This window comes from Pezoporus wallicus, unplaced genomic scaffold (assembly GCF_028554395.1).
Source record: "Pezoporus wallicus isolate ANWC-B61680 ecotype Strahan unplaced genomic scaffold, APGP_CSIRO_Pwel_v1 contig_8542, whole genome shotgun sequence".
Classification (NCBI taxonomy): Eukaryota; Metazoa; Chordata; class Aves; order Psittaciformes; family Psittacidae; genus Pezoporus; species Pezoporus wallicus.
The window spans coordinates 3,491,598-3,518,782 of record NW_026640148.1 but is presented as its reverse complement, the minus strand read 5'-3'; the positions used below and the strand labels follow the sequence as shown (position 1 = coordinate 3,518,782).

The following is a 27,185-nucleotide window of genomic DNA, read 5'->3' as shown; positions in this document are numbered from 1 at the left end:
GTATGGCCTTGAAGTAAGAATCCTAGTCGGGGGGTAGGATAAATATGTGGAGCAGATAATTGGGTAACCACACTTAAAGACAGTGAGCAACCAAAGTTTGATAATCACCTTGTATAAATACAGAAAAATAGGGGGAAGATGGGGAAGACAGGGAAGAGAAGGAAAATAAAAACGTAATGTGTGACATAGTCTCATCTTTCAGCACTCACTGACTAGTACCCTAAAAGTTACTCTACAGTTGGTAAAATGGCCTCCCTGCCAACATAATAAAACCTAACATCAGCTAGGAAAAAAGATACAACCATTTCAGTGCTAATCTGTGTTTAACGTGGCTCTCGGAGATCAAGTCTTATTTTAAAAGCTATACACAAATTCCAGGATCTGCAGGTGTTTGTCAAATCAGCTGGACAATGTCAAAGACTAAGTTTTCTACAAGCTAAAGTACTGTCTATGACCCCAGTGGAACTAAAAAAATCCTGAAGCCTGTTAGGATTTTTCTAAGTAATGATCTTGAACTACATGATTTTAGAGCCAAACTTCAATTACTAATGGGCATACTTTCTGTAATAGAAAAATACTTTCCTTCCACTGGAACACAAGAAGAGATTCCTCTTTTGCTTCCTATTCCGTTTTTCCCCAACAAGACTACTGAAAAAGCACTTCCTGTTTAACCAACATTAATTGCAGGCAACACACTAATCCTTCTGAATAGAGAACACTCACTCTTCTACTCTAAAAATCAGAAGAATTTAACTCACCCTCTGTTGTTTTAGCTCACTGTTCATCTGTATAAAATCCTTACGTGTTAAGAACACACAAACAAAAACAAAAATCAGAAATATACAATTTAACAAATATTATTCTTAAACAAAGACTTTATTCTGTAGATATACAGGTATCAGTTTCAATAGGACTACCTGAGCACATAAATACATTTATAAATTACTAAGGATTGAGATAAATATCTTTGAGTAAGTACTACGAAGTAAGAGCCATAAATGCCCGGATTAACAAAGAACAGGCAACAGTTAAAATATTACAGAAATACTTTCTCACAGTGGAAGGCAGTTCTGGGATAGGAGGTACAGGTTTTCTGTTGAGTTTTTCTTCCATGGACACGTGATAGGCTTTTAAAGCTCGACCAATTCTGAAGTAAAACAGAGAGTCAGATGTGCAGAAAAACTACAAATAATATATTTAAAATAACGTTATCACTTTAATTGATGCAACCTGTGTTTTTTTCCATTTACCAGCTCTTTTTCATTTCTATAAATACAGAAAAATAGGGGGAAGATGGGGAAGAGAAGGAAAACAAAAACTTAGTGTGTGACTGGACTCAGGTTCACTAAAAGACTGTCCTTCCATGGCATCTCAAGTCTTGCTTGTGGCCGAGTATGGCTATCCCAAAAGCTTGACAGCAGGGTTACCCTGGAAACACGATGCACAAACTGACAACTGCATTTCAACAGGTTCTCACAGAGGAGAAGAAAGACAAAGCCACTTCCTATATTAGCAGTATGTCCTAAAAATGAATTAAAACACGCGGTAGTGGAGGCACCCGAATAAATAAAGCTCAAAGGGAGACGAGGCCCTACCACGTTTTCCTAGAGCTCTCTCAGCCCAGCAGAGCCCGGGCGTGTGGAGGGATGAGGAGCGGCAGCCCCTGCCATCTCCCCGCCGCTCGCCCGCCTGCTCCACCTCACCTCACCTCTCACCTCACCTCACCTTTGCCGGTGCCGCGGTCGCGGGGGATCGCCAGGCACGATGGCGGCGCGCAGCCCGCTCGGGACAACAACACGGTTGCCAGGCAGCGGAGGGCGGGACCCGACCCGCCCGCCCCCTCAAGCCCTCAGCGCCTTGTCGCTCGGGACCCAGCCGGACCCGCCCTGCCTGGGGCCGCGGTCTTTGTGCTGGCGGGCTCCTGCTGCCCAGAACGGAGCTCTCATTCGACACCCGTTTGTTCACAGAAGGGTGTTTGCCGCGCTCCGTGCAGAACCAGACTACGGGTAGGCTCTTGTGATGAGAAAAAGAAAACAGCAGCAGAGACTTTTTAGTCTGCCACAGGGCTTGCTACAACCCAAGGAAGTCGGTGAGTGTCTTTGCTCCAGCGTTGTCTGCACAAAGCAGATACAAACTTTGCTCCGGAGGGCAGCACGAATGCCTAAGGAATCACACCACCATCACGCAACAGGCAGCTACTGCTGAGCTTCTAGTAGGCTGCTACTTTATAAGGAATCCCGGAGACTGACTATCCATTTGCCCACATTTGACTTGAAACCCGAAACTCCTCATTTTGTACCTGCGTGGCAGTGCCCCACAAGCAGAGGCCGCAAGAACAGCTTGGAGAGAATTTCAGATGCGGTTTCGGGAGCACTGGGCACCTTCCTCACACATTCTCACAGCACAGGACTGTTCAGTCTGAAGTTTCAAACTAGACACGAAATACCTTCTCACAGACGACAAACCCAACCCCTTTGATACCTAGGGATTTACGCAGAAGCCGTTCGCACCGAGTTACGTGGGAGATCGATCCCCTTTCCCGGCTGCCGCTTACAGGAGGGGGTGAGGGCTTTCCTGAGGGGACGGGATGTGGCTGCTGAGGGGACAAACCCCGCGGTTTATGCCAGCAGCTTCACCTAGACGGTGCAGAAGGGTTACGTGCTGAGAACGGGGCCAAGCACGCACCAGACAGGCAAGGCGGATCGCGCCTCCCGCTGCCGCCGCGGGGCCGCCCCTTCAGTGAGGCACCGCCCTCCTGAGGCTGCGCGGAGCAGCCCCGTGCACTTCCCCTGCCTTCCGGCCGTCGCTCGCGGCGCGTCGTTTCCGGGCGCAGGTTGCGGAAGCCGCGGCTCCATGTGGCGCCGGCTGCGCTCCGCCCTCGGGAGGCTCCTCGCGGCGCCCGCCGCGCCGCCCGCCATGGAGCGGGCCGTGGTGCGGTGTGTGCCCTCCGAGCCTAAGCTGACGCTGCGGCTCGTGCTCCCCGACGGCAGCGCCAGGCACATGCAGCGGGACAAGGCGGAGCCGCTGGGCCGGGTGCTGGCCCGCATCGCCGCCAACACCGCCAAGGGTAACGCCAAGGCGGCGAAGAAGAGCAAGAAGGCGCGGGCGGCGGGTTCCCCGGCCGAGGAGGCGCCGGCGGAGGCGCCGGCCGTGCGGCTCTTCTCCTGCGATGGGGAGGTGGTGGCCGAAGAGGTGCCCAACGCGGCGGCCTGGCAGGACGGCGCCGTGCTGCACATCGGGGAGGCGCGGTACCGTGTGGAGCGCAACCGGCCCGCACTCACCGAGCTCCGGCTGCCGCGCTCGCTGCTGGCCGGCTTCCCCGTGTGCCCCAAGGTGAGCACCGAGTTCGCCGCGCCACAGCACTGCCTCTTCCGCTGGTACCGCGAACAGCGGCCCTCGGCTGGCGGGGAGGCGGCGGCCGGTGATGGCCCAGACTGGGTTGAGACGGCGGTCGTCGAGCGCGTTTTCATCCCCTCCAACGCGCTGGTGGGGCTGCGGCTGAAGCTGCAGTGCACGCCCGGGGACGGGGCGCAGCGGTACGGGCTGCCCCGCGAGGTGGAGAGCAGCGGCCCCGTAGAGGCTGGTCCTGGCGCCTGCATCTTCGACTCCCGGCACGCCTACACCAGGAAGGTCTGCGGAGAGGGCTCCGTCCGCACCGTCACCTACAACATCCTGGCCGACATCTACGCCCAGACGGAGTACTCCCGCACCGTGCTCTACCCGTACTGCGCCCCGTACGCCCTGGAGCTCGACTATCGGCAGAACCTGCTCAAGAAGGAGCTGGCGGGATACAGCGCCGACCTCATCTGCTTGCAAGAAGTGGATAAATCCGTCTTCGTGGACAGCTTGGCTCCAGCTCTGGATGCTTTTGGGCTCGAAGGGCTGTTCAAGATTAAGGAGAAGCAGCACGAAGGCCTGGCCACTTTCTACCGTAGGGACAAGTTCAGCCTCCTTAGCCAGCATGACATAGCTTTCAGCGAAGCCCTGCTCTCAGACCCAGTGCACAAGGTGTTGTGTGATAAGCTGGCCAAGTACCCCTTGGTGCAGGAGAAGGTGCTGCAGAGGTCATCTGTACTGCAGGTGCCAGCTTTTACATGCATTCTTTCTTTCTCCTACTGCTTCCAGGAAGTTGCAGCCAAGTTAGGCTTGTTGAGTGTCAGATCAAGGAGAAGGGAGGTGAGGAAGAAACAACGTTAAACATAAATAGAACAGTGGTATATTCTGTGTTAGCTAGATACAGCAGAAGAGCAACTTAGGACCAAGAACAAAATACTGAGTCTTTACTGAACTGGATATATGGCATTACCAAAATTTGGTAAAAAAGGCAGAACTGCTCACTTTCAGATGAAGACAGCAGTTGAGATTCTGGACCACGATTTGAGCCCATGTTGGTGGTATTAGCTGCCAAGTTTTTCACTACTTACTCTCCTATGTCAGCATATATATTCATAAACTTTGTAAATGAGTTCTAAATGAGAATCAGCTTGCTTTAATAGTGGCATTTGTGACAGTAGGGAGAGAAATAAGGTTGGACAGGTTTGTGAGCTTGATTCCAGAGGGTCTGCCAGCAGAACTAGTCTGTAAATACAGCTGCGTAAGCTACAGGTCTGTGTCCGGGATTTCAGAAACACTCATTGGTAAAAGCTTCCTATTCGTGGGCTGAGTAGGAGTAACAAGATTTCCTTGATAACTGAAATGGCCTCTAAATTTATGTTCAGTTGAACTGTGCAGTACTACAGTTTGCTTGCTAAAACCAGAGGTGGGAGAATAGAAGATAAAAGTCAAGAATACTACAGTGTTAGCAACATCTTATGACAAAATATGGAATGGATAGAAGCAAAAAATAAGCCGAACCAGACACTTATGGGCAAAACAACATTTGTCAAATACCTGGATGTATTGGCTGATACCCAGACTTTATATAGAAGATAAATAGACTCAACTTAGGAGCTGTATTATTGAGTAGTTATAAGTATCAGATTCTTCAACTGGATTGTCACAAAGAAATAGGATAACTATTGCATTTTTAAAAATGTGTAACCTAACCTCTGTAGTTAAGCCTTACCAATAACTGCTTTTTCTCTTGAAGGTTTCAGTTCTTCAGTCTACAAGTGATCCTTCCAGGAAGATTTGTGTAGCTAATACCCATCTATACTGGCACCCAAAAGGTAATTTTGTCATGTTCCTGTATGTAGGATAACTGGGTTTGTAAAGGTTTTTGTCCTTCCCAGGGAGATTGCCCCCCATTTTTTGCAGCTATAACCTTTGCTGCTTATCTACATGAATCAAAGCCAGGCTGCTAGATCTATTTATTTTCCTTAGAGCAAGATTGTTCTCATCTCCCTGGGAGTCAGAATACAGCTGAGAACAAGACAAGCTGTGTTACACACAATGCACCCAAAGAGTAGACCATAAAACACAGCTGGTGTCGTGTGTGCTCATGGCTTCCCAGACCTATTGTACCTGAGGTAGCTATCTTGGCTTATTGCCAAAAGAGCAACCAGATTGGGCTATGGAAGCTTTTAGAAGAGATTCTTCTTTAAATTTCATTTTCTTATGGTTCTGTGTTTTTTGGGAATATCATTAGGTTTGTTGCCATGGCCTGGAAAGCTGCTGTAATATGGGGTGTTGAAGGTTCAGAGTTCATGCATGTGCAAGTTTAAATTAAAACATTGTCTGCCTTTCCAAAACTTTCATAGTCATAAACTTCAAAAGCTTCCTTATGAAAACTTCTAAAATGTAGTGCACAGAAAATTTAAATGAGGTGTTTTGGAGCTACATATGATATGAGCAACTTGGGAAAGCCCTCCTCTGCTTCAGTGACATATTTAAAGTAATAAGTAATATGTTTTTATGTTCTTAGGTGGGCACATCCGTCTTGTCCAAATTGCTGTAGCCTTGTCTCACATCAAGCATGTAGCGTGTGACTTGTATCCAAGTATACCAGTCATTTTCTGTGGAGATTTTAATAGTACACCATCATCTGGAACTTACAGTTTCATTAACAGCGGTAGCATTGCCGAAGATCACGAGGACTGGGTTTCAAATGGTGAAGAAGAAAAGTGCAATATGCCTCTAAGCCATCCTTTCAAACTGCTAAGTGCTTGTGGAGAACCTGCTTACACAAACTATGTTGGTGGGTTTCATGGATGCCTGGACTACATTTTCATTGACAGGAATTCCCTAGAGGTTGAACAGGTCATTCCATTGCCAAGCCATGAAGAAGTAACAACCCATCAGGCTTTGCCAAGTGTTTCACATCCTTCTGATCATATAGCACTAATATGTGACTTGAAGTGGAAATAAAGTGTATGGTGCTTTTGGTGGTTTTCAAACAAGAAATTTAATGCTGGGGAATTGAGGCTGCACCCTGGCTTGATGCTACTAAAACGAAATTCAGAATGATCACTGAAAAGTTCCTGTGTTTAATGGTTTTACTGAATATTATCAGACTGTTCAGAATATTTGCATGACAACTTTTTCCTTTCCCTTTTTATATGCTAATAAGAAAAAATATATTTAAAACAGGGGGGGTTGAAAATTGGATTATCATACACATTTTTACTTGAGCTTTTAAAGGATTAAGAATTTTTTTGAAAAAAAAATACATAAACCTGATGTAGGAGGGTCCAAACTCAACCCTGCTTAATTCAGAACCAAAGGCAGAACATGAAAATAAAAGGGTTTGGTTGCTTCAGCCTCAGTGTAATTACTGTCATGAGAAGAGAGTTTTTAAAAGCTAAGTTAAGTTCAGAAATTCTCTTTCACTTACCGTAACTGTAGCCAAATTTTCTGTTAAGTGGCATGAACAATGTACATGCACCTACTACCTTCTGGAAAGCTGTTCTTTAAATTACCAGTGAGTAGGCTTTCTGTCAACAGTCAGCCATGTTACATTCAAGGTTATAGCTGATTTGGAAGTGTTGTGCTTGCCCACTTCATGTTGGGTAGTGAGGGTAACTAGCACCTGGTAAAATTGGACTGCTTCTACTGTGAACATCTGTTCCTTCTGTTGTTTACAATCACTGGCAATGAAATAAATACAAAATCTTAGGACAGCCAGCTCTGGATGGGAGGGAAGTCTTTAATATCATTGACAAGCAGGGGCGAGATACAGAATAGCTGATGTGGTGCATTAGCTGTATGTGCCTAAATCTTTAAAATGACTTGCAAACCTTTATCACAATTCTGTTTTGTTGCTCTATTGCATACAAAGGTGACCTGAATTTTTAGTAGGGTTTGTATTTGCATTTTTTACCTTCTAGAAGGATTCTGGTCGTCTTTAGGAGATAACTTGGATGTGGGAGATGTATTTTATGCATACCTTCACTGAATGTGTTGGAAGGGTTTAACTATTTAACCAGCTTCTTTCCCTGCATCCATTAGTCCATATGGAAAAAACAATTTCAAAACCATTTTACAGGATCTCCCTCCTTCCCTGAATAAAGTTCCCTTTTCAATTGTCTGTGTTGTCAGTTGATTCTTTTCCTAGTTACTGGTGTCATTCATAGCAAAACAAGTCCACCCAGGTTGACAAAAACTATGTACCCTGTCTTTGCACAACTATTCACCTCCACTGCATTCTGGTGGCTGTAGGGTATGGCTGGGATTCACTAAACTGTTTATATACTACTAAATCTAAGCAGTCGCTGTTCCATAGAGTATTGCTGAGAGTCATCAGTCCTGTCTCTTGCCCTAGTACGTGCTATATTGTGAAGGGTGATGCTTAGCAGGAGCTTAGAAAAGGCTACAGAGCAGCTGTTTACATGTAGTTTCCAGTAAAATTACTAATGTTTTTTGTTACTGGAGTATCTGAGCATCTAACAAATTGATGCAGATAAACAACTGCACTGGTAAATCCCACAGGCAGGTTTAGCCTCTGAGGTTGTACAAGGCTAAAGAGATACAGGCCCATAAATCATATCTCCACAGGACATGACACCTCATGAACTATCCAGAGTTTTTTTACCCACTGCACATAAGCACACAGGTAAATGGAAATTGGCAAAAGGGCTGTTCCACTAATACATGAGTTAGTAAAATCCTGTATTATTAAAGGTCTCATTTAAATGTCCTTTGCAACTATCTTTTTTTTTTTTTTTCAAGCAATATGAGCAGTTAACCTTCCATCTTCTCATCCCAGCCTCTCTTGCCTGATCCTGCTCTACTGTGTCTGAGTTCTGGCTACTTGTTCCTGCTTGTGCCATACCAAGCTAAACCAGAAGTGAGGCAGCTGAAAATACAGGGCCTTTAATTTCTCAACTGTATTCATTTTAGTGGCTTGTCATGTCCTGAGCTTATATTCACCATAAAGCCTCCTGTGGCCAAAGGGCAAGACCAGGCTTGGAAGTGGATGCAAGGGATCACTGCCTGGAGTAAGGTATTCACTGCTTAGCAGATCTGCTACAAAACATAATAACACAATAACACAAGATGTTATTGAGTGTGAATTTATTGTAACAGGCTTTGGCGCGCTTTTATGTAAACCTTCAGATTTTAAGTTTTGCTAAACCAGTGGTTTAGCCAAGGCAAGGGCCTTTGGATAAAAAGCGGGAGTAAAACCAGGAATGTGGCAATGGAAGTGGTAATCCATGATGCAATGCATCATTGCAATGGAGTGACGGACAGTATTTGCCCTGTAAAACTGGACCCTAGATACTTTAGGTGGGTCCTTGATCAGTTTTTGTTCTAAGTCCAATTAAAAAGTATAGTGTAATTTAATTTTGTGTAGGAGCTGGATGTGATGTCTGTACTCTTCTAGGCTACAACACTGATAATAGAAGTATCAATCATTCCTAAACTTCAAGATTCAGGAGTGGGGAGAAAATCTTGCAAACAGAATGGAGGCTGTAAACCTCTTATCTATCTGGGCAAAGACTATTTACTCTTGTAGTAAATGAGGGAAAGCTCACACCTAGAGATGTAACATTTCCAAGCATACAACATCTAAAAGGGCAGAAAAAATAACTGGAAGATCTGTTCAAGAAGAAAAGCAGTGTTAGCACCTTGAAAACAACTGAAAATGACTACATCACAGCTGAGTCAGAGGCCGCCTACAATTTGCAAGTCCAACTAAATGCCACTGAGTAATGCAGGCTGATAGACTGGCAAGAGAAATGTCTCAGTCACTTAAGAGTAGTAAGACTGCAATTGTTAAGCTTGTAAGTGAAGTTGCATTACTTGCATAGGCTAACAGGGCTTCCCTCGTAATTTTAAAGCGTTGTTCTCCTCTTCTTTAACTACGTATCTCCTCTTCTTGAACTACGTATCCATTACAACCAGATTCCTTAATCTTACTTTCCAAAACACACTAAACCCCTGTAACTTCTCCATAGTACCAGAAGATGGAGCAGCTCAGAGAATAGACTTGCCTGGAATTGTCTCCCTTCCAGGAAACAGCACGTCCCCTCACTCTCTGTCTTGGTACTAGGGTTGCAGCCTCTGTCTCCTTGCAGCCCAGGGGAAGCTGGCATCTGCAGGAAGCAAGCGTCAGGGAAATTTACTGGAACAGACCCAGTAAAATTAGATTGCCCTTGCACACGGCAGATAATCCTTCACTATCTTCAGGATATCTCCATGAGCTAGTGCTGGAGATTCTCCAGTCAAAGTACCCTTCGTTCATTAGGAAAATGCAGCAGCAGTACAGGCTGACTGCCAAGAGCAGCACTGCCAGGAACTGTTTTCTGCAGTGGGAATGCAGCACTAGGGCCTGGGTTAGGAAAAAGTCACAAATCAAAAGAATTGTGATTTATTTGGGGGGGGAAAAGCAACCTTTAGGTACACCTTGGACCCATATCCCCCATGCTCCGAAACTACATTTATGTCCATGTGAGGTAATGTATGGTGCTTCATATTAAACATAAGGTGATTTTAACTCCCATTTTAGCTCCCCTGCACATCTGGACCTTGCCCAGCCATTAATTCTTCCTCTTTATCTCACCTCTAGAACCCAGATTTGTAGAAGCCCCACTGAGCTTGTCTCCCACTTTATTTCATAAACCTAAACTCACTTGCATTCCTCTTCCAGCAACTGGAATACTCCATATCCTTCACATCACAAAATTGGGCAAGAAGCTTACTGAATCTTTTCAGTGCTTTGCTCTCTGTAGTTAAGCTGGCAGTTTGATACACTGAAATAAAAACTCCCGTATATAAATACGACTACAGTGACCTCCCAGTGCAGAACAACTTACCCGCTGTTTGAATACGGGAGCTGGTGCTACACAATGGAAAATTCCAGCTACTGTAACTCAGCTTTTCCCATCATTACAGTAGAATGAGGAACAAATTTTAGCAGTCTTGCACCTGTCTGAGATTTTGAACTTCCAAGACAACAGCTGAGTTCAGGTATTTGACTTCTGATAAAGAAATGACAAATAAAGTTAGTATCTGAACTCTTTAACTGACATGAGAACATTGGACCTCCACAGGCATTTCCTCTGCCTCCGGAGAGCAGGGCTGTATTATATGTTCCTACTGATATGCAACGTACATACAGGTCACGGTTACTGCTCTTGCCAGGAAACAATGATTTTAAAGAATGCCATAAAAAAAAAACCAAACAAACAAGTATTTTTACTTATCCACAATGTCTTAAAATGACAGTCAGTGCCTTTAAAGCAGAAGAATTGCACTGTGTTCAGGTAAGAAGACCAACGTACAAGTTATCATTTTGGTCAGTTCAATAAAGCATCACTGCCACAACCAATGACTTTACTGACAGCCAGCCACATTAATGGGCTAGGATATGGATTTCAACACTGCATGTGGTCCTGGTACTAAGAGAGATAAGGCAGCATAATAATAAAAAAGTCATCAGGACGACATTTGTTCTTGTACCAGCAGAAAAGCACCAGAGCTACAGAAGCAGCACCAACTGCAAAGGAAAAAGAAACTCACCAAGATTCCAGCTCAGAGCAACATCCAGTAAGAACAGGAGTAACGAACTGCTTCATGTTTGTCATCTGAAGACAGCACAACTGAGCACATGCACTAACCTCAGGGATTGGTGCTTTCAATCAGGAACACTTAATCTAGAGTGTACCTTGAAAACGTCGACTTGAGAAGAGCTGATGAGAACGTAACAACCTGAGCAAAAGTTACTCACTTCTGTCAATTGTGACATTATTCCACAGCTCATCAGTCTTTTGTCCCTTTCACAGCTTATTATTATGAATAAGCTGCTTCTCTCAGAACCAAGAGACCTTCCTTCCAAGACAGCCTTACAGAGGCACAGTTAGTACAGACAATACTAAGATGCAAACATTGTTTTAGTATCAGAAGTGTGATCTTAACCATTTACAGGAAGATTGAAGCACTTGCTCCAGTTCCTCTCATTGCTCGTATTAACACCACAGTGAGTACTCAATTACACACAATAACTTTATTGACTTTGTCTTACTACACTTCAGTGCCAGCTGTAGCCTTAACCTCTCATGCAGACTCAGGACCTCAAGATCTATATTACTGACTCAGGGAAACTACTCATTTTACAGCAGAACCACAACCTATTAGTAAAAAGCCAGGCACAGCGACTGTGAAATACCAACTTCTATACACATACTGTAACTCAAAAATGTAGTGGCTGAACAAAGCTCACCTAAACCCAAGTATTTAATTACTTAAAAGCCTTTCAAATCATTAAACCAATGAAATCTTCATCTCCACCAAACAAAATGTTTCCTTCAAGATACCTGGCCTAATTTGTTTCTATCTGCTTTTTTATTTAAAGTCTACCTCTCACTTCTTCCTGGGAAGAGGAGATGGTGTTCCATTTGTCACAAACATTGTTTCACTTTAACCTACCAGGACTCCCAATACAATCTGTTAGGGACAAGCTGCCTCTTCTGAACAAAGTGTTCTTTTTAAGGTTTATTTCAAGGAAATGCATTGCTGGAAATATGCATATTAACAGTTACTGACCCAGTGCATGATGGATCAACTTTGGTTAATACATAATCAGCAATTCATTGAAGTACAACCAAAACCCTACTCCCCTTACACTGTCTCCTGGGTTTCTGTTACATACTAAGACGGATAACAACCGTATTCAACACCTCTGGCATTTTCTCTGGTTAGCTGTATTCACAGTAACTACTTCCTAGAAACTTAAACCTGTTACAGCAGAAGTTGCCTTGGAAGATGCTCTTAACTGGCTTGAGTTTACCAGACCTTGTCACTGGGACTCCTCATAGCAAGGATAACAAGAGTTGGACTAAAAGTAATAGAGAAGCATAGGGTGAAACTGCAAAGAAACCACGCTTTGGGTTTATCAAGACCTGCAACCCATAGAACAGAGTATTTCAGCTGAAGGACTGAGCCAGATTTGCATTCATATAGCAAGGCAGGCAACAGAAAAACAGATACTAAAATATCCAATAGGAGCAGCCTCAAAAAAACAACATTAATTTTGACCTTTGAAGTACAAGGGGGCAGAAATACGAAAGCAGACAGCAGCAGCTGCACAGCGCTGATTTTTTGGGGTGACTATGACCATGAATAGAATATTGACTAAATTCCTGTACCAGTGTTCAAGTTAGCTTCCCAGTGAGCCACGAACAGAATGTGTGATTCTCCTGCTAGAACCCACAACGGTTTTCAAACGTAGATACAACTAGGAAACAGACATGCATGCTTTCCAGGCAGTTGGTACTTGTTTTATTACAATTTTTGTAATTGTTAGTATTTTAATATCTGGACATTTTAAAAAGAACTTTAGATTTACAACTTTGAAAGACACAGAATTCTATGTCTTGCTGACAGCTACCCTACTGCACTGTATACAGCTTTGTTGCCTACTTTCCATGTCCTGCTCTACGTAGCTCTGAACACGAGAAAATCCAAGACTGATGTTCACATTCAAGCTGCAGGAAAGCTCAGTATATGGAAAAAGAATAAGTGACAAGTTACAGTTCAATCATTTCAGGAATCAAGAAGAGCATACTCAGAACTATACATTTTATCATTTTATTAGGAATAATTCCAAGTGGGTTATGAAGAAACTAATCCATTGAGTCTGATGAATTTCCAAAATTTCCTTATGAAGATATGTTCACCAACAAACAGTAAAACTTCAGCAGAACTATTATACACTGGGCAAAAATAGTCAGGCTGATACCAAAAAGCAACATGCAACATAAAAAAAGATACGATATAAAGGAAGACAATCTGCTGAATATTAAAAACAACCTCAACATGAGCTCTTCGCAACCAGCACAGAACTATTCTACCCATCAAATCCAATTCACACAAAGGCAAGTTGGGCTGACAGATCCCAAGGATTAATAAAATGTTCCTCAGTGCAGTAGACTGGTATAGTGTTTTAGAGCATTTCCTTGGCTGGAACAAGCTGTATCAGGAATTCTTTTTGGCAAGGGAGAGAAATAAATACATACGGAATGCTACATTTTGAAATCAGCAGACTGTCTGAGGAATGAAACAGGGCATCAGTAAACTAAAAGTAGCAGGGAAGAAAAAAAAAATTAAAACATTAATTTATTGGGGCTCAAAAGAGTATTTGAAACAGATCTTAAAGATGTCACAATAACTATATTCAGGCATTTAGGCTAACAAGGGCAATAAAATCAGAAGATACACTTTTTCCACGGTAAGGAGATTTTTACCCAAGCATATTGCTACCTTTGCAACATGTAGCTCGGTAAGCAATAATTGGCAACAAAATAAGTTGAAACGCTGTAATATCCTGCCCAAATATCAGTTCCAGATACTGTAATAACCAAGATGCAAACTAGTTTTGTTGTAACAAGCCTAGACCACTTATATCAAACATGTCCCTGGTGAAAGTCATCCAGTTTGAGTTAGCGTTTTGAGAGTTCATTTGACAGCCAGTCAAGTCCCTCATACAGACCAGTTCCTTGTGTAGCACAGGTAGCCTGGACATACCACTGTTAATGCAGAACACAAACAAAAATTCAATTTAATACTGACAAACAGCAAGCTAAGTTATCACAGCATGTGACACTCACACTCACACACACACACACTCAAATCATGTTCCCTGTGCCAGAAGTGGAGTCAATACTGAACAGATGGTATTTTTAAAAATGTTGAGAAGTATATATAAAATAGATGGGGTTCAGGCTTTATCCAGAAACTCAGTGTTGGCCTACCAAATGCCAGAACACTGTTTAGGGCATCAAAAACCAAATACTGAACCTGCACTTAGTTTACGAGCTGAAAACTGGTTCGTTGCTTTTGAAAGACTGCTTTCCATTTCAGGAAATGGACACGAAATATCTAAATGAACAGAGGTCTACAACATCTATTATGGATATAATCTTCGTGTGTCAACACACAGAGACATCAGGTGAGTATTACAGAAGGCTAGATGGTTTGGTGAAGCAACCCCATGTCTCAGAGGTGTGTGCAGATGGAATGTAACAATTCAGAAGCTACTTAATTTCCCCCCATCTTTGTAGTGGTAAGAATGCAGAATGAATTTTCTCCTCCAGAAGAACAAATACTGAGAAATGGAAAAGGCCACCACCTGCTCTGTCAAACATTTCAGTGACAGACAGGAAAATTTGTACTGTTTTCCAGGAAAAGGCAAGACATGAAACACCTGCAACAACTGAACACACTGGATTGTGCTCCTAAATCACTTATTTTGAACAAAGACCATAAACTATTAACTACAAAGTATTACAAACTTATGTTTACGATCTATAATAAAGGAAAACAAGAGTTCATCACCAAGGAAGTTTAGCACTTACAGTTCTGTTACGCAGAGACTGAAGACCTAGTTTATCTGTCATTTCACTGATTGCCATGGCATTTGGCAGATCCTGCTTGTTCGCAAACAGAAGCAGCACGGCATCTCGCAGCTCATCCTCCTGAAGCTACAGAAAAAATAGTTGTTATAAGCTCAGTTGAATACTTTTTTGGCTTCAACAGTCACTAAAGAAACCTGATTGAAGAGTTATAAACATTTTCATTCCTGCTTCTGAAGTCACTAGCAAGTACTGAGTGAAATTTAACTAGCATCCAACAGAACTTCTCCTACAATGAATGAAATATTTTTTCAATAGGAAGTTTCAATTTATGGGCACTTTGCTGCTGAAATTCTTCACACCTATTTGTTTTTCAAAAATTCCTGATCTGTTCCATTAAGGTTTTATGAAGAAAAGTCCTGACATAGTAGTTTTTGAGCTAAAATTCTCTGCACAGCTGTCGTTACAACTCAGCACACTTATGTGAACCAGAATTACCTGGTGGATGCAGTATGTACTGCACAAGCGCTCTGGAATTTTCAAACCCTACATCTCTTAGGGAAGCTGATGAACACCCAAAACTATGACAGAGTATAATCTTACTTCAGAAGGCACTGATACTTACCATTTTCTGCAACTCTTCTGCAGCTTCCTGGATTCTCTCTCTGTCATTGCTGTCTACCACAAAAATGAGGCCCTGTAAGAAGTTATGAAGATTTGAAAAAACCAATGTAAACATTGACATATTTACTATTTACAGTACTCTTTAAACCCAAAAACCCCAAAAACTGAATCCTGTGACTGCCTCCTCTGTTTAAGCAATGCAAGATGCCTGTCTAAACAACTAAGTAACAGCTTTCAACTGTAAAAAAATCTAAAGGCCTTCTAAATTAAAGAAGCATAAACCCACAGATGTCGGTTTACAGATTAGTATGTAACTCAGCCTGAAAACTTCACTTTTTCTCATTGTCTTTAAGAAAAGAAAAGCATCTTTTAAAAATAATAAGGGGGTTAAATAAGGAACTGAAATTAACTATTACTGTATTCACAACAGCACTTTGCTAGCTCCTTTCTGTCAACCCAGACTTCTCCATTTTACTGCACCAACTATGCATTAGGCTGCACAGAAGTTTCTTGGAAACAACTTTAGACTCAACACATAAAACCCCTCAACACCACCACCCCAAAAGCAAGAAACAAACCCCAACCCCTGTTCTCCCACCAAAACCCCACCCACTCCCAAAGCTTCCTGATACTAATAAGCAATTTAACTTACTACTTATAAGCTGAAGAACCACATTTATGTCACCAAAAATGTCAGCAGTCACACCAATATGAAGCTGACACGTTCTAATCAATAACAAGGTATTTCATGATAATTTTTGATACTCAGCATACTAAACACACTGATAGAGCAAGCAATAGCTGTATATTTTAAAGATGATTATTAAAAAAAGAGTATGTAGAAGGGTGTTTAAGCAATAGTATAAGCTAATGCCAGCTCAAAATAATTGAAGGATGGACACAGCAAAGTTCAAGAGTTCCTCACAACAATCCAGCAGCTCTGGCCCATTACAGAATACTGGTAGAGCCTAAAGGATTTCATCCTTGCCATGCTACAAACATGACTAGACTCTAAGCCTTCAGGGTAACAAACTAGCTTCAACTAGAATAAATTCTATGTGTCCCTCAACACTTACAGGAAGTAAAGAGCCTTTCTGAAAGGAAGGGACAGGAAACAAGTTTCCATTTACACTCTACAGAACATAATGAGACTTTACAAAACAGGTCTTTATCTACTGCCATCTCCGAACTCTTACCTGTGTGTTTTGGAAATAATGCCTCCAAAGAGGTCTTATTTTGTCTTGACCACCAACATCCCAAACTGTGAAACAAATGTTTTTGTATTCTACCGTTTCCACATTGAAACCTGAAAATAAAAAGAGTTAAATCATTATAAATAGTTAATGCCAGTGTTAAAATGTAATTCCAACCATGTGAAAGATCTCTACTTCCTAAGTTACGCTTCTCCCGAGCGTATATAACATGGCTTATCAAAACTGAATTGCTGGAGCAAGAAGAAAATCAACTCAAGAGGAGAAAAAAAAATTAACCACTTAAATTCAAGTATACCACCTTTGATTGAGCAAATCTTTCAGTCACAAACTATGATGCTCATGTCTGGGAGAAGTACTGCTGCTTAACTGGCTCCTGTGCTTAACTGAGCATTGGTTCCTGGCCACTGTCAGACACAGGATTCTCATCTAGATAAATCTTTCGTCTGACACAGTTGTTATGGCAGCACCAGAAAGCCCGTGTTTGTCTCAGTTTTTATACTAACAGCAAAGATCACAAATGCCTATCTCTAAAACACAAACTTAAAGTAATAAGAATGAAGACATAACAATTGATTATCTTACCGATAGTTGGAATTGTGGTGACAATTTCTCCTAGTTTCAGTTTATAAAGAATAGTTGTTTTGCCAGCAGCATCCAAACCAACTAGAACAAACAGAAAATTTGAACATGAACTACAACCTCTTAAGTTAAAGATGTGCCATTTTATGTACAGAGCATTAGTTTGTTTTTTTTTCCTGAGAAGAAACAGCTTTTTAAACACTCCAAGTCATTGCTGATACACTATCATGTGTTTCTCTCCATCTCCTCTACCCAGCACTGAAAGACAACAAGCAGTGAAGAAGAAAAGCTCAGTAACACGCTTTCATGCACAACTCACAAGTTTCTTGTCATCTTCCCTAGTATTCGTGTTGCTTAACTGAGTTTTATCATTCAGTTTGAAAGATTCTGCTGTGTATGCCAGGACAGTTTCAAATGCTGAGCAACAATCTACAGTCAGCACCTAATCTCTAATTGATCACGCATTTGCTACTTCATACTCAAATTGGGGAGTTTCACAGGCACCTGAACCAACAGGAGCTACACTACCAATGGAAGACACTTCAGCCTCCCGCTTTCAGTCTCTTGTGCCTTTGCTAAAGCATTTCTTTCGCACTGACAGAAACACAGACATTAGGGAACTCTGCTCTCCCTCTGCATACACCTTAAGGGCTGTAAGTCTTCAGGACATCACTTCCATTCATGGAGATCTACCAGGATGCTTTCCTTAGGAGTCTCCACTTTTGATCTTTATAGGCTGCCTTCTGCACTGAAATTTGCTCTTCTGTTTCTACAACAAAACTTAACTTGCTGGTTTTCGATGTAAGTTACGTGGAAAATATGTGATCCTTAAAAAAATTACAGGAAAAATAAACTGAAGCCTCATTGCCAATAATAAACTGAGCAGCATCGCCAGTATTGCAGGGGCACACTGGAGTTTTCTGAAATTGGCTACGCAACTGCTTATTATTAGGCATTTCAGAACACATAAGAGCAACTCAAAATACAATTCTTTATGTTAGGATCCAATGCCTAGCACATAAGCACCTAAATAAACAGTAGGTTCCAAACACCACCACAACAGTTTGAATAAAATATCTAGTTGTGAAACTTTAAATAATCAATACTACTTTGCTGAAACAAAAATAACCACTGAAGAATTAATTAACTAATGCTTGCACAAGAAACCAAACGTTATCCTTGTCTGCCAACATTAAGTGTTGCAAGTTAATTTTCGACTTGGTGACTGCAATATATTAAGCTTTAAGCGGTTTGATGACTTGACTATTAATAATACAACTGTTTCCTTAGCACTGCAATAAAATGGAATTCAAAATTACCTACTTAATCAGAGTGAAACCAAACTCTTAAAAAGCCTCCTCTTTCTCAAGACAAAAACTGCTGTGACAGCAAACTAATTAGAATAGCTATCCATAATTGTCCTATATTCTGACAGTGTCAACAGGATGCCAACAGAGTTTCTTTGATATTATCATAGAACCACAGAACCAACTAGGTTGGGAAAGACCTTTAGGATCATCAAGTCCAATCATTACCCCAGGACTGCTAAGACCACCACTAAACCATATTACTGAGGGCCTCATCTGTGAGTTGGAATAATTGTTAATATCATAAAATAAGAGAAAAGAAAAAAAACCCAAACCTCTACCATCCAAACCAAATGCTCAAATGAAAATGTAACAGTTTTAAGTTTGCTATTGTCTCGGTGTTGGTCTCTTTCAGAACCACACACAATCATGAACATGGTACAGCAGAAGTTTCACAAGAGCTTGAAAATCATGAATCTTGTAAGTGTTGGCATTTTCCTTATACCAATGAAGTCTCAGATAGCCTTAGAAAACCTTTCAAGTGACCTCTGAAACCCTCAAATACTCCATGTACACTGAAAACAATGTTTTGAATAGCACAATGCCTGAAGCCCAACACTATCCTCACACAGCTCAGCTTCAAGTGGGGATTTGTAGGATGTCTATATCTTTACAGCATAATGTATGTACATGATACATATGTGACAGTTTTCCAGTAAATTAGCATTAAGATTGCTTACTGAATTAACGCTACACATACTCACGAACTCTTCTCCCACCCCCCCAAACCACTTACCAGTAGAACAAACACTGTTTGTTAACAAGATTTGTTAAAATTAGCAACGAAAGATGGCATTACCTGCACAAGTGGTTTTAGTGTGTTCAGGGGTTATACTGAAGATACAGACAAAGAAAAAGAAAAAAGCTCATCTCATTTCCAAGCATATACACAGGGTGTCGAGAACCATTTGAAGATAGACTCAGAGTTATGACATTAGAAACTAGTCAGGAATTTTAAACTCTTTGCCAAATAGAAGAAATCAGTGCCCCAGTTATCCACTGTGCTCTTGAACCAGGACCCACTGACACCTCCACTGCGTTGGCAGAAGACTACCTCAGCTATATAAGCACAAAGCCCAGAGACTTTGCTTAAATCCACTCTTAGCCACAATTCTGATTAAGCTGCTGGACTTTGCACTGAGGGAGGCTGAGTTATAGATACGGGCTCTCTTCTTCTGACTCCACACTTGAGACAACAGCTTTTAACTGAGGGAAGGCAGCTTTTGCAAATCACTATGACCACATTTGCAAAAACTGCCTTTTTTAGCCAAATTGCAAATGTCTGAGCCAGCAATTGCCTCAAAAGCATAACCTCCATTAATACTTCTTAGCAGAATTTTCCATTTACCACCCTTTTAAGAACAAGAAATTTCTTCGCATTTGAAGCAAATCACATTTAATCATTTTAGCTGCTAGGAACTGTAACTATTGCTTTTAGTGGTCCAAAAATAAATGCGTGTTTACGTTTGTACTGGAACACTAAATGTAAATCTATGAGCTACTTCCATGTCAGAAAGTTGAAATTTACTTAACTCTCGGGATTAAAACCCACATTTTATGTGCCCAAATAATGCAAAGTACATTTATGAATCTGCTTTTTCACTCTGATTCTACTGCCTTACTGACCACTGCCAAGCCCAAGGTGTAAGAATCTAAATGTAAGGTCTGGTGCTCAGCAGCTGTACCACAAAGCAGAAAGATTACAATGAAGTGCAAGTGGGAAGCACAGACTTGCACTTGCAGACATTTATCTTTAAACCAAGTCAAACATCCTCTTCCTCTAGCTGAAGAAAAAAAGAGTATCTACAATGCTTTCATCTGCTGTTAAACCATCGTGGTTCTAAGCCCTTTCCTACTCTTAAAGAGTTTTATTCACAGCTTGTCAGTCGTGTTTCTGGATCTCGAGCCTGCAGTTCACTTGTCCCTGGGACACCACCCCTGTGACCACATGGCATTCCTCATTTACCAACTTCCTACTTTGATCATGGCTGCCTGAGTTAGTATCAAGGCATCTCAGTTACCACAGCACAGAACTTCATATAGAGAATTTACTTTTAAATAGAACCCCCATCAAGACCAAAACTTTGTCAGATTGATATTTCCAAAGTTGACTATAGAACACAGCATGTTAGTGCTTCCAAAATGAGTGTGTCCCATAATGATAAAAGGGGTATTTAATGGATTCATGACATTCATGTTACAATAAAAAGCCAGCTTAAAAACCGTAAAATTAACAAATCCCAATTTAATACAGGTTTGTATTCCTTAGTTTTTCTTTTACCTTAAAACCAGTTCTCTCAAAACTTGTCTAACTGATCCTTTATATGCTATTTCTCTGTCAGGTTTCATTTCAATTGGGTAAGTCTTTGGGGGACACAAAAGGGTGATTCTCAATACAGTTTCTCAGGAACACATGCACAAAAAACCCAAAACCACACAAACAAACGGGGATTAAAAATTAAAACCAAGTAAAAAGCAGCTAAGTAATTTTGTGCTGTACAGTGACACAATTTCCAAAGAATCTCACCTTTTTTCCCCCTATGCATTTAACAACTACATCTGTACTTGAAGCTCCGGAATAGCGCTTGCACAACTATACCAAGGCACAGAACACTAAATTATGATAATGAAAGGTACACAGTGAAATAATAACTTCTTTTTTAAGCACAAGAAACTGTAAGTGAAGAATTTTCCAGACAGCTACATGTACAGTTAGGACTCAATTTTTCCATTCTAATGCCCTGGGGTTGCCTAGTCTAACTTCAAGTCATCCAATCCTACCCTACAGTTATTTCTTCTCCTTCATGTTACGTTCATCTATATAGATGGCACAAGAATTATTTTACATGCAGTTCCTCAAAATGTTAACTCAGTATTTCTGAAAAACATGAAATTTGTACACAAGCATTTTTTAAAAGACAGAAGTTCGGTAACAGCATTCCACTAAATGTCTACCCTTTATAATAAGTGTAGTTTGGGAATAAAAAGGGTAAGTTTGTCAGGTTTGCTGTTGGTAATAGTATCTGATGAGAAATAAAACTCTGCACAACGCAATAACACAAAGTCTGTCCTAAGAGCTAAATTGATTCTACTTTAACTTGAATTCTGCATAAACAGGAGAAAGCTGTGAAAGAGAACTCTGAATTACAAATTAATCATCTGTTCATTACCAACTCACCCATATACTATTTCCCCCTACATATTTCTCCATAAACACCTTACCCCATAAAGCTATTTCATTGATACAGTACACGCAAAAACTTACACTCCTAATGTTGTACAGCTCAGTTTCAAACCATAAACTGCAACTTACCACCTTGAGGGAAAGTTTAATTCAGGCCCTGTATTCATTCAGGCATCTCTCCTCAAAATGCCATGAAGAACTTTCTTCCACTTTACAGGTACAAACTAATTATGTCATATCCAATAAAACACATTCTGCTTCTAAACATGCAGTTTAGGTCCTATGCTACACTCTCATGACAATGCAGCAGAAGTTTTAACCTCTTGTACTAGAGAACAAATCTGGTGCAGTCCCATGGTCTCATCCAGCCCTGTATTTTAGTATAATGCCTTAAAAATTATATTTAAGAAAAGCAGCATTTGAACCAACTGGTGGAAAGCACAGCTCCCTAACTCACATCTAACCTAAATTTGAACTGATACCCCACCAGTGAAGAAATGAAAGCCTTGCAAGCTCTTTTGATCTGTATGATGTTGCTTTTCTGTGTTCATTATGCTGCAGAATGAAACAGAACTACAAATACCAGAGATGCTATCTCATCCTACAGGCAAGCTCATCTGAAGATCTGACTTTTATTCATTTAGAGTTATACGAAGAGTCTGGCTGCTAGGGAGACAGTCAAAACTATTCCTTGAAATCAAAAGATGTACCAAGTTGTCTCAAAGACAAAAACTACTGGGGTTATTTTGAAATGGATGAGAGTCTCTAATTTCAACCAGAGAAGATAAAATAAGTATTACTGTGCCTGCAATAAAGAGCTCTGTCATCACAAAGCATACAGAGAATATGGAAAATTGTAATTAAAAAAAGCTATGTTATTGTGTCAGCTGTGCATACACAGGCAGAGCTGAGTAGTGTGCCAAGAAGTTCCACTGCTAGGAGCCAGTCCCTTTACTGCCCATATTGAAAGCAGCACTCCATATAATTTCTTAGGACACGCTATTTCAGTGAATGGCCCCAAATCAAGTTCCATGCACTTTGGTGGCAGAATCCGAGACAAATGTTGGGGTTAGGACCTGTCTGTACCTAACGCTGGCGCAGGAGGGAAGGTGGGTGGAAGAAGGCAGGGCAGAGCTGCAGTGGAGGAGGAAATACCAGATGCAGTATGTGCTTGCTTTGACCTTTTGAACCGCAACCTTAAAGTGAGAATCTTCAAGAGCCACTCGCTTCAACTCTTACACGGTCTGTGTCAAGAGAACCAGAATTTAATTCTAAATAAATAATTATGGGCAGACAGTAAAACTAAGCACTGGAAAAGAAATCCACAGGACTCGATGGGTTTGTACACGATTTACAGGAGAATTAAAATGCATAGATGCTATACCAAAACCACCTTTCACAGGAGTCAGACAGACACCGCTGCTACCGAAAGCCTGCCATCATAAGGTAATTCCTGAAGCTCGTGGCGTTAAACACCCCGGGCTTTGTCAGATCCTGTTCGAGGAACCGCACTGCTCGGGGGCAGGAACCGACAGCACGGCCGCGATCCCGCTCGGCTCCCGGTCAGGGGCTCCCTCCCCCTCCGGCCGGTCTGCCGCGGCGGGCGGGCGGGCACCGGCTGCGCCTCCCGCAATTTGATCTTTGTTCTACGTCCTGCTCCCGGCGCAAGCGGAAACGCAGGTGCAGGGCGCAGGGGCTGAGGCTGCCCGCCCGGCCCCCGAGGCGAGGGGCTCCGGCACTGCCCGTCAGCGCGGCCGCGAACCCCAGCAGCGGGACCGGGAGGGGGCAGAAGACGGGAACGCGACGGGGAAGGAAGGGCCGATATATCCGGATCCACACCCCTTCCCCCGCTGCTCCTTCTCTCCCCTCCGCTCCTTCGCTTCCCGACCGCCCCACAGGCCCGACGGAAAGGGGACAGCGTTCCCTATCCCCCACGACCCGGGACGGGGCAACTCCCCCCGCCTGGAGCCAGCACCCCCCACACCGGCCTCCCCTCCCCCATCGCCAGCGGGACGCGGCCGTGAAGGAGCGGGCGGGCCTGGCGGCGGCCGCACCAACCGCGGCGCCAGGGCTGCGGGCTCCGGCGCAAGGCTGGGCGGCGGCACAGGCAGCGGGAGGGAGGGAAGGAGGGAGCGCGGCCCGGCTCCCGGCTGCACTCGCGGATCCCTCCGCGGGCGGAGGCTGCGGCGGCACCGACTGATAGAGCACAGCGGCAACAGCGGCAGCCGCGGCGCTGTGACCGGGAGCCTCCCTCGCTCGCTCTCTGCCACGTCACGCTCTCCACGGCCGCCCCGGCTCCAACGCGGACAGACTCACGTCACGCTCGCCACATCCCCCGGCCGCGGAACCGCCCCTCGCCACACGGCAGCGGGGACTGCAGCTCCCGGCAGGCGCCGCGCCGCGCTCCCCAGCGCACGCCGGGGGATGTAGTCGAGCTCTTCGGCCCCGCCTCGCCGCGGGGTCCGGCAGACACAGGCAAGGCGCAGCGCGGCGGGACGGGAAGTGCAGTGCGGCGGGAGCCCGGCGGCTCCGAGGGCCGAGGCCCAACGCCGCCCCGCTCCCCCTAAGCCCCAGTGCAGTTTCTGGTCCCTCGGCGCTTCGGCTGAGGCAGCGCGGCCGGCAGGCTCTGCTGCCGCAGGACAGCTGAGAGCACGAGAGAAAAGCAGGGGGTTCACAGTAAAATGCCTCCTCAGAGACCCGCCCAAATACACCATGGTAGCAACAGCACCGGATGATTGAAGAATCAAACCACCCCAACCCCCAAAAGCTCTATCACAGGAACACCCACTACCACAGGATCTTCTGCTCGCATTGTTTCTGTGCTCTGCAGCACCAAGGCCAACCCCAGTGTGAACCTGGCACCAAACCAGCACACGGCTCCTCGGCCAGGAAGCAGCAGGCAGATAGAAGTAATGCAGGAATACAACTGAAACAAGCCCTCGTTTATTAGAAACACACTATTTCTGGAGAGGAGTGTTTGATTTCATAACCAGCTGTAACAGCTCCTTTCACAGCTACTGAAAGAAGCCCACAGCATGGTGATAATTAAATCAGGGCAACATATGATGAGCTGCGTTTAATGCTTAAGTGACTGAGCTGCCTCACACCAGGGAGCATTCGTTCAATCAAAAGCCCTAAAACTCTTCAGTGCTCATTGCTCTTGTGTCCTGGCATAGTTTCCAAACTTTTTTTTTCAAACAGAAGCTATTTATCCTCCATTAAAGAAAAATGTCTTTAATGGTCTTGATAAAGAGACAGTCCTGAACCAGCTCCTAACATAAGACTTCTGTTAGTGAGACTCTGGCTGTTCCTTTTTTACCTGTCATGTTGAAAGTCTAACCCAAGTTTTAGATTATGTTCTTCTGAAGCAAAAATCTGTTTCAAATTAAAAGTTACATTTTAATAAAATTAACTTTCACGTAAGTCATGTTTTAACTTAATCTAGTTAATGCCCAAGATGTTAGTACGATCCTGATCCACTATTAGATACCAGTTTCCTGATAGTCTTAATGGATCCGGTTCTATGTTTCCAACACTTAACCTGTTTTCTATTCAGAGCACTCAGTATTTATACTTTTTTTTGCCAGGAAAGCTCAAGTTTCCTCAATTTAGCTGAGATAAAGTGTACTACAAAGTATGTGGAGGACTCTTTTTGAAGTTACTCTCTAAGACCTCCAAGCTGGCATGTTCTCACTATAGCCAGGTCATGAATAGGTTCTCACTGTAGCTAGGTCATGAATAGATACCTTCGATTATTTCAGTTGTTTGAGTACAGTCTAACAAACATTTGCTTTTGGAGTATTCAACATGAACACAAGTGATTGCTCTGTATAGTCATATGTAACTATTATTCATAACATACTGTTGACTCCTATCAAGGATGTAGACACTGTTCAAGGACTAGCTGCACCTCTTCCATCTTTTACTGAACTTCCTCTCAGGTTTTGGTTCTTGGCATTATTTTTACATTGTTTAAAAAAAATTTGTCCAAGAGCTTATGACATTTCACTGTCCTGATACACTAAGTGAGGCAGTCCTAACTTCTTCTGACGACCCACCTGGGGCCCTTTAAGCATTCCTTTACTGAACAGCTGCTACCTCTTTTCTAGGACCCCTAGAATCATCCAGGTATTCTCTCTCACTTAGGGTCTTTATCCTGTCTTGGTCTAAACAACATGTGCGTTTACGTACATATAGATTCGAATGCTGTTTAAGCATCAAATTCTTGAGGGATTTAAATGAATACCAACACCATTAAAAGAAACCTGAATTAGGTTTTGCTTGCAGGATACTTCCCACTACCATGTTTCTCAAGGGCCTCTCAGATGTGTACAGGAAACAGACTGAAGATAAGCTAATTCTGCTTGGAAACCAGTCCCTGCCATTTGCTTTCTTGAGGATCCTGCAGCTCTATCATACTACAATCATGATGCATGATCAAACTTCAACACTACCCTATCACATCAGGTATTTCTGGTCACCAAAGGGGTAAAGCTTCTTCAAGTCAAACAAAAAAGCAGCCTCTTACAGTGTGTTGAACAGCTTTGCTTACCCAGAAGAGGAGAAAATCAACCAACTAAACCCATCATCCAAGTCATGTAACTTCCAAAGGAAAAAAAAAAAAAATTAAAAACCAAACCCTTTATTTTCTTTTACAAAAATACATATTTGCAGTCATGGGATAGTTATCAGAGTTACCAGTTTACATGGTTCCAAGAAACTACAGTGTTCCAGGCTAAATATTTAAGATAATTTAGTGTAAGAATGGCCACTTAACTGATTTATGGATTAGAAATGCTATCTATCAGGGTGTGCAAAATAAAATCTGCAATTAGAAATTAATGCTGAACTGGTGTAGTTTAAGTAAAATAGTAAAAACATTAAACTTTTGGTCATGAGTAACTGTATACAAACCATACCAATATTAAAATACATCATTTTCATAAAAATACTGCTGTGACAATTTATATCTAAGTAAGATATTTTTAGAAAGATGGTATGAAATATTTATCATACAAAAGCATATTCTTATAGCAGGATTATGTCATAAGTTTGTAAAAATTCTATCCAAGCGCTTAAAAGCCAAGTTTGGTTTTTGTATAACCGTGATCCACTTGTCATATAAAGCGTATGCTATGTGTACGCCATAGCATTAACTATTCGTCTTGAAACTGGTCAAAGTACAACACTGCATGTGGAGCAGCTGAGTTTTCATGTACTACTGCAATTTGTTCAAGAAGATGAACATCACATTCTTGTTGCTTAATACTCAAGAGAAAATTACTCTTTATGCATGTTTGCTATATGTGTACACTGACAATTCCATGCTACGAACTTTTCATGCCGCAGTCTGACTTTTCCATAGGCTTTTTTTCAGTTGAAGCCATCATCTCCCTCCAGCCCCATTACCTCCTCAAATGCCTTATGTAAATAAAAAAATAAAGAAATAACTGGAGCTGACAGCTATGATCTCCAACTGAAACAGATT

The 27,185-nt window shown here is 42.6% G+C and overlaps 2 protein-coding genes across 2 annotated transcripts; one reads left to right on the top strand and one right to left on the bottom strand.

The window, feature by feature from the left end:
- The first annotated feature begins 2,804 nt into the window (after positions 1-2,804).
- Positions 2,805-6,321, top strand: PDE12 (phosphodiesterase 12). Its single transcript, XM_057417707.1, has 3 exons — positions 2,805-4,080; positions 5,090-5,168; positions 5,864-6,321. Exons 1-3 carry the CDS (start codon positions 2,854-2,856, stop codon positions 6,304-6,306), a joined length of 1,749 nt encoding a protein of 582 aa, XP_057273690.1. The 5' UTR covers positions 2,805-2,853; the 3' UTR covers positions 6,307-6,321.
- Positions 6,322-12,952: 6,631 nt separating this feature from the next.
- ARF4 (ADP ribosylation factor 4) lies at positions 12,953-25,773 on the bottom strand. The gene is made up of 7 exons (XM_057417755.1): positions 25,756-25,773; positions 24,489-24,654; positions 17,150-17,230; positions 16,550-16,659; positions 15,355-15,426; positions 14,733-14,858; positions 12,953-13,904 (listed from the first exon to the last, which is right to left on the bottom strand). The coding sequence occupies exons 1-7, from the start codon at positions 25,771-25,773 to the stop codon at positions 13,818-13,820; spliced, it is 660 nt and encodes a 219-aa protein (XP_057273738.1). The 3' UTR covers positions 12,953-13,817.
- Positions 25,774-27,185: the final 1,412 nt, after the last annotated feature.

What these genes read in the sequence shown, in the direction of transcription:
- ARF4 (XM_057417755.1), bottom strand. An exon ending in ATTATTTCCAAAACACACAG is followed by an intron (nt 15,427 to 16,549) that starts GTAAGAGTTCGG and finishes AACTTCTTACAG; the next exon opens with GGCCTCATTTTTGTGGTAGA. An exon ending in AGTCTCTGCGTAACAGAACT is followed by an intron (nt 13,905 to 14,732) that starts GTAAGTGCTAAA and finishes CTGCATTAACAG; the next exon opens with TGGTATGTCCAGGCTACCTG.
- PDE12 (XM_057417707.1), top strand. Translation starts at nt 2,854, where the DNA reads ATGTGGCGCCGGCTGCGCTCCGCCCTCGGGAGGCTCCTCGCGGCGCCC. An exon ending in AGAGGTCATCTGTACTGCAG is followed by an intron (nt 4,081 to 5,089) that starts GTGCCAGCTTTT and finishes TTTCTCTTGAAG; the next exon opens with GTTTCAGTTCTTCAGTCTAC. An exon ending in TCTATACTGGCACCCAAAAG is followed by an intron (nt 5,169 to 5,863) that starts GTAATTTTGTCA and finishes TTATGTTCTTAG; the next exon opens with GTGGGCACATCCGTCTTGTC.